Raw genomic sequence first — 7,549 nt, 5'->3', positions numbered from 1 at the left:
AGCTGAGGGGGCAGAGGAGTTCTGGGGTGTTTTTAACCCCTCAGCAGCAGAGCTGAGGGGACAGAGGTGTTCTGGGGTGTTTTTAACCCCTCGGCAGTGAAGCTGTGGGGGAAGAGAGGTTCTGGGGTGTTTTTAATCCCTTATCAGAGGAGGGAAGCAGAGAGGAGACAGAGGGGTTCCGGGGTGTTTTTAACTGCTCGGCAGTGGAGCTGAGGGGGCAGAGGGGTCCCGGGGTGTTTTTAACCCCTTGGCAGTGGAGCTGAGGGGGCAGAGGGGTCTCGGGGTGTTTTTAATCCTTTGGTAGCAGATCTGAGGGGACAGAGGAGTTCTGTGATGTTTTTAACCCCTCAGCAGCAGAGCTGAGGGGGCAGAGGAGTTCTATGATGTTTTTAACCCCTCAGCAGCAGAGCTGAGGGGGCAGAGGAGTTCTGTGATGTTTTTAATCCCTTACCAGAGGAGGAGAGCGGAGCTGAGGGGCACAGCTCATGGCCGGGGCTGGGCAGCAGAGGAGACCCTTGGCAGTGGAGCTGAGGGGGCAGAGGGGTCTCGGGGTGTTTTTAATCCTTTGGTAGCAGATCTGAGGGGACAGAGGTGTTCTGGGGTGTTCTTAGCCCAAGGGAGCGGAGCTGAGGGGGCAGAGGGGTTCTGGGGTGGTTTTCACCTCAGGGAAGCGGAGCTGAGGGGGCAAAGGTGTTCTGGGGTGTTCTTAACCCAAGGGAGCGGAGCTGAGGGCGCAGCTCATGGCCGGGGCTGCGCTTCCCTCTGCTGGGCGGCCGCGGCTCCGCAAGGGAGCGGAGCTGAGGGGGCAAAGGTGTTCTGGGGTGTTCTTAACCCAAGGGAGCGGAGCTGAGGGGGCAAAGGTGTTCTGGGGTGTTCTTAACCCAAGGGAGCGGAGCTGAGGGGGCAAAGGTGTTCTGGGGTGTTCTTAACCCAAGGGAGCGGAGCTGAGGGGGCAAAGGTGTTCTGGGGTGTTCTTAACCCAAGGGAGCGGAGCTGAGGGGGCAAAGGTGTTCTGGGGTGTTCTTAACCCAAGGGAGCGGAGCTGAGGGCGCAGCTCATGGCCGGGGCTGCGCTTCCCTCTGCTGGGCGGCCGCGGCTCCGCTGCAAAGCCGCTCAGCCCTCACCCGAAGGCTCTGGGAGCCTTCCTTCAAAGGAAACAGAACATCCCCAGCCCTCCTGCCTGCCCTGTGCAGGAAAGGCTTCACAGACATGGTTCATAGCAATGCAGGATAAATTCATAATAAATCTCCGTGTGAGGCGGGAGAGCCCGGCCATGGAAAATTGAACTTTCCTCGCACAGAATCTGCAACAAAACTTTTTTTTTTTTCTTCTCCTGTAACATTGCCCTGTTTTGGGTCCCCTGAGGGATTTTGCGGATTTTGGGAGAATTCCGGGATTAAGCGGCGGCAGCACCTCCCGCCCGCTGGGGGGCGCCAGGCAGAACGCGCCAGGCAGGGCGCACCGGAAGCCGGAAGTACCATCAGCACCGGAAGGCGGAAGTGCAGGCGGGGCGCGATGGCGGCGACGGTGTCGGCCCTCAGCAGCCTGGGGGTGCCCGAGGCCGATGTTGGGGTGAGGCGGGGTCGGGATCGGGCGGGACGGGGGTCCCGGCTCCTCCTGGAGCTCCTGGCTGAGTGCGGGTCGTTGCAGAGCGAGGAGGAAGAGGAGGAGGAGGAGGCCGAGCCCGGCCCTTCCGCGGCGGCGGCGGCGGCGGAGCAGAGACGGGAGGAGCGGCTGCGCCGGTTCCGGGAGCTCCACATGAAGCGGGTACGGGGGACGGGACCAGAACCGAGCCCAAACACTGCCCGGCTGGGCGATCTGCAGGGCCCTGATTGCTCCGGGGGTGTTCGGTGTGGGTTCGTGCCCCGGGGGGTCGGGGTTGTTCCGTTTGGGTTCCGCGCCCCCGGGGTTTTGGGGTTTTTCTTTCTCTCTGCTCGAGTTTTGCCTGTCTGGTTCCAGTACGAGGCCTGCAAGCTGAACAGCCAGGAGGTGGTGGAGGAGGACAAGAGGCTGAAGTTGCCCCCGAACTGGGAAGCTAAAAAAGCTCGGCTGGAGTGGGAGCTGCAGGTGCAGGAGAAGAAGAAGGTAAAAAACTGCCCCGGGGGGGGCAGGGACACACTGCCAGCCTTGCACAGACTGGGTCCCTGTGCTGATTAACTCCTGTCACCCTGCACTGGGATTAGCAAGGCTAGGCTGGGCTGGGATGAGTTCAGCCAGGCCGGGCTCACCCAGGCCGGGTTTGGCTGGCCGCTGTCCCCAGGAGTGCGCCGCCAGGGGCGAGGACTACGAGCGCGTGAAGCTGTGCAGAGCCGGGATCAGCCAGGCCAGGATCACCCAGGCCAGGTTTAGCCAGACCAGGATCAGCCAGGCCGGGATCAGCCAGGCCGGGCTCACCCAGGCCAGGATCAGCCAGGCCAGGTTTAGCCAGGCCAGGATCAGCCAGGCCAGGTTCAGCCAGGCCGGGTTCAGCCAGGCTCGGGTCACCCAGGCTGGGTTTAGCCAACTGGGAAGCTAAAAAAGCTCGGCTGGAGTGGGAGCTGCAGGTGCAGGAGAAGAAGAAGGTAAAAAACTGCCCCGGGGGGGGCAGGGACACACTGCCAGCCTTGCACAGACTGGGTCCCTGGGCTGCTTCACTGCTGATTGCCACCCCAGATCCCTGTGCTGATTAGGTGGGAGCTGCAGGTGCAGGAGAAGAAGAAGGTAAAAAACTGCCCCGGGGGGCAGGGACACACTGCCAGCCTTGCACAGACTGGGTCCCTGTGCTGATTAACTCCTGTCACCCTGCACTGGGATTAGCAAGGCTAGGCTGGGCTGGGATTAGTGAGGCTGGGTTTAGCCAGGTTGGGCTGTGCAGAGCTGGGATTAGCCAGGCTGGGATTAGCCAGGCTGGGATTAGCCAGGCTGGGATCAGCCAGGCTGGGATCAGCCAGGCAGAGTTTACCAAGGCTGGAATCAGCCAGGCTGGGCTGTGTAGAGCTGGGATTAGCCAGGCCAGGTTCATCCAGGCCGGGTTCATCCAGGCCAGGATCAGCCAGGCCAGGTTCACCCAGGCCAGGATCAGCCCAGGCCAGGTTCACCCAGGCCGGGCTCACCCAGGCCAGGATCAGCCAGGCCAGGATCACCCAGGCTGGGTTTAGCCAGACCAGGATCAGCCAGGCCGGGCTCACCCAGGCCGGGTTCAGCCAGGCCGGGCTCACCCAGGCCAGGATCACCCAGGCCGGGTTCAGCCAGGCCGGGATCACCCAGGCCGGGTTCAGCCAGGCCAGGATCACCCAGGCCGGGTTTAGCCAGGCCAGGATCACCCAGGCCGGGTTCAGCCAGGCCAGGATCACCCAGGCCGGGTTTAGCCAGGCCAGGATCAGCCAGGCCAGGTTCAGCCAGGCCAGGATCACCCAGGCCGGGTTCAGCCAGACCAGGATCAGCCAGGCCGGGCTCACCCAGACCAGGATCAGCCAGGCCGGGCTCACCCAGGCCGGGTTTGGCTGGCCGCTGTCCCCAGGAGTGCGCCGCCAGGGGCGAGGACTACGAGCGCGTGAAGCTGTGCAGAGCCGGGATCAGCCAGGCCAGGATTAGCCAAGCCAGGCTCACCCAGGCCGGGCTCACCCAGGCCGGGTTTGGCTGGCCGCTGTCCCCAGGAGTGCGCCGCCAGGGGCGAGGACTACGAGCGCGTGAAGCTGCTGCAGGTGAGCGCCGAGGACGCCGAGAGGTGGGAGAGGAAGAGGAAGAGGAAGAACCCCGACCTGGGATTCTCAGGTGAGACCCCGCGCCTGGGAGGGGCTGGTGTGGGCCAGCTCTGCTGGAAAAGATAGTAAAAATGATATAAAATAGATTAAAATGATATAAAATAGATTAAAATAATGCTATAGAACAGATTAAAATAGTGCTGTAAAATAGATTAAAATAATGCTGTAAAATATATTAAAATAATGCTATAAAGTATATTAAAAGTACTATAAAATATATTGAATAATCCTATAAAATACATGAAATAATGCTGTGAAATAGATTAAAATAGTGCTGTAAAATATATTAAAATAATGCTATAAAGTATATTAAAAGTACTATAAAATATATTGAATAATCCTATAAAATACATGAAATAATGCTGTGAAATAGATTAAAATAATGCTATAGAATATATTAAAATAATGCTATAGAAGATAGAAAATAATGCTATAAAATAGATTAAAATAATGCTGTAAAATATATTAAAATAATGCTATAAAGTATATTAAAAGTACTATAAAATATATTGAATAATCCTATAAAATACATGAAATAATGCTGTGAAATAGATTAAAATAATGCTCTAGAAGATAGAAAATAATGCTATAGAAGATAGAAAATAATGCTATAAAATAGATTAAAATAATGCCATGAATATATTAAAAATGCTATAAAATATATTAAATAATGCTATAAAATACATAAAATAATGCTATAAAAATATAAAATAATGCTATAAAATATGTAAAATAATGCTATAAGGTATATAATAAATGCTATAAAGCATATCAAAATAATGTTAGGAAATACAGAAAATAATGCTAAAAAATATATAAAATCATGTTAGAAAATATGTAAAAATTATGCTATAAAATATATTAAAATAATTAACATAATGCCAGAAAATACATAAAATAATGTTATAAAATACGAAAAAATAATGCTATAAAATATACAAAAACAATGCTATAAAATACATAAAATATGTAAAAATATATAAAATCATGTTAGAAAATATGTAAAAATTATGCTATAAAATATATTAAAATAATGCTAGAAAATACATAAAATATGCTAGATTAAAATAATATAAAAAACATAAAATAAGCTAGAAAATACATAAAATAATGTTATAAAATATGAAAAAATAATGCTATAAAATATAGAAAAATAATGCTATATAATACATAAAACAACGCTAGAAAATCCATAAAATATGCTATAAAAGAATGCTATAAAATACATAAAATAAGCTAGAAAATACATAAAATAATGTTATAAAATATGAAAAATAATGCTATAAAATATAGAAAAAGAATGCTATAAAATACATAAAACAATGCTAGGAAATCCATAAAATATGCTATAAAAGAATGCTATAAAATACATAAAATAAGCTAGAAAATAGTGTTATGAAATATAAAAAAATAATGCTATAAAATAGTGCTATAAAATACATAAAATAAGCTATAAAATACATAAAATAATGTTATAAAATATGAAAAAACATTGCTATAAAATACATAAAGCAACGCTAGAAAATCCATAAAATATGCTGTAAAATAAGCTATAAAATCCATAAAATAAGCCATCAAATCCATCAAATAATGCCATAAATCCATGAAATGGCCTCCAATCCATGACATGATCCACGAATCCATGAAATGGCCACCAATCCATGACTTGATCCACCAATCCATGACGTGAGCCATAAATCCATTAAATGGCCTCCAATCCATGCCGTGATCCACCAATCCATGACATGAGCCATAAATCCATGACATGAGCCATAAATCCATGACATGAGCCACCAATCCATGACATGAGCCACCAATCCATAACATGAGCCTCCAATCCATGACATGATCCACCAATCCATGACGTGATCCACCAATCCATGACATGAGCCATAAATCCATGACATGAGCCACCAATCCATGACATGAGCCATAAATCCATGACATGAGCCATAAATCCATGAAATGGCCACCAATCCATGACATGAGCCACCAGTCCATAACATGAGCCTCCAATCCATGACATGAGCCATAAATCCATGACATGATCCACCAATCCATGCCGTGATCCACCAATCCATGAATGAGCCTCCAATCCATGACATGAGCCTCCAATCCATGACATGATCCACCAGTCCATGACATGATCCACCCACCAATCCATGACATGATCACCAATCCATGACATGATCACCAATCCATGACGATCCACCAATCCATGCCGTGATCCAGTCCGAGCTGTCCTGAGCCCGGTGCCGGTGCCGCGCGCGCGGCGCTCTCTCCCGCAGACTTCGCGGCCGCGCAGCTGCGCCAGTACCAGCGGCTCACCCGGCAGATCAGGCCCGACCTGGAGCAGTACGAGAAGCTCAAGGAGCAGTGGTGAGTGCGGGGCGGGCGCCCGGGGGGGCAGCAGCTCTGCAGTCCCTCCTGGTGCTCTCTGCTCGCGTGTCCTGCGCTTGTTAATTGCTTCACGTGGGGTAATTAAGGAGTTAATTTCTTCCAGCCTGGCGCTGCTGAGCTGGAGGAAATGCTCGCCCCATTTCTGTCATCGGGCACTTCCTCCTGCAGCAGGGTTTGGGGTTTTTCAGCTCAGTTTAAGGACTGAGGCTGCCCCAGATTTGGTATTTCGGGGGGTTCTGTGTCTTCCAGAGGCACCTGCTGGTCCCGCTGTTGGGTTTGATGTTGACATTTGTCATCTGGAGCTGGGGTTGCCACAGCTCAGTGAGGTGGGAGAAGGAGCTCAGGCAAGAACAGGGAAACCACGAGGGCACGGAGGGACAGGACAAGGGGTGAGGGCTTCAGGGTGGAACAGGGGAGATTTAGGTTGGATGTTGGGAATAAACTCTTCCCTGTGAGGGTGCTGAGGGCCTGGCAGAGATTTCCCCGAGAGCTGTGGCTGCCCCTGGATCCCTGAAGTATCCAAGGCCAGGCTGGCCAGGGCTTGGAGCAATTTGGGAGGATGGAGAGTGCAGGGGGGGCGCTGGAGGGGCTTTGAGAAGCCGCAGCACGGGCAGGGGGGTGAGCGCTGCCCCGTGTGTGCCCACAGCGGCGAGGCCCTGTACCCCACCTCGGACAGCCTCCTGCACGGCACACACGTGCCCTCCAAGGAGGGCGTGGACAGGATGGTGGCAGACCTGGAGAAGCAGTGAGTACGGGGGCAGAGGGGAGGGCAGGGGCTGGGGGTGCTGCAGGCCCGGGGCTCAGCCCCTGCTGCCCCCCAGGATCGAGAAGAGGGAGAAGTACAGCCGGAGGCGGCCCTACAACGACGACGCCGACATCGACTACATCAACGAGAGGAACGCCAAGTTCAACCAGAAGGCCGAGAGGTTCTACGGGAAATACACGGCTGAGATCAAACAGAACCTGGAGAGGGGCACGGCCGTGTGAGCCTGCCTGGCACAGCTCAGCTCAAACTGAGCCTGGGCCCTGTGAGCCTGCCTGGCACAGCTCATACCGAGCCTGGGCCCTGTGAGCCTGCCGGGCTCAGCTCGCTCCCGGCTCCTCTGTTGCATTTTCTGTTTTAAATTGTATCAGAAGTAGGCTGTAGCTGCTCTCTCAGCTCGGTGTTTGGTGTGCTGAGCACTGTGCAGAATTCAGCTGTAAATAGCTTCGGCTGCAGGAGGAGCCGGGTTCTTTCTGCCTTCCGTGCTCTAAATAAACTCTTTGGTCTAATTTGGGAGTTGGTGTCTGTTCCTCAGGTTTGTGTGCCAGCAGGATGAAGAGCAGTGACATTCCCATGGGAAGGCAGCTCGCCCCTGTCCCTCAGCAATTCCAAGGTGGGATTACCCCCCAGCAGGAATTCCAAG

At 52.0% G+C, this 7,549-nt stretch overlaps 1 protein-coding gene across 1 annotated transcript; it reads left to right on the top strand.

Annotated features, from left to right (window-relative positions):
• The first annotated feature begins 1,451 nt into the window (after positions 1 to 1,451).
• SYF2 (SYF2 pre-mRNA splicing factor) lies at positions 1,452 to 7,415 on the top strand. Its single transcript, XM_041417452.1, has 7 exons — positions 1,452 to 1,572; positions 1,651 to 1,767; positions 1,960 to 2,085; positions 3,636 to 3,753; positions 6,032 to 6,122; positions 6,790 to 6,888; positions 6,965 to 7,415. Exons 1-7 carry the CDS (start codon positions 1,516 to 1,518, stop codon positions 7,128 to 7,130), a joined length of 774 nt encoding a protein of 257 aa, XP_041273386.1. The 5' UTR covers positions 1,452 to 1,515; the 3' UTR covers positions 7,131 to 7,415.
• The last annotated feature ends 134 nt before the right edge of the window (positions 7,416 to 7,549 follow it).

The sequence above is a fragment of the Onychostruthus taczanowskii genome, unplaced genomic scaffold (assembly GCF_017590055.1).
Source record: "Onychostruthus taczanowskii isolate IOZ18803 unplaced genomic scaffold, ASM1759005v1 scaffold56, whole genome shotgun sequence".
In the NCBI taxonomy this organism is placed as follows: Eukaryota; Metazoa; Chordata; class Aves; order Passeriformes; family Passeridae; genus Onychostruthus; species Onychostruthus taczanowskii.
Note: the sequence above shows the minus strand (reverse complement) of the source record. Positions and strands in the feature narration are given on the sequence as shown.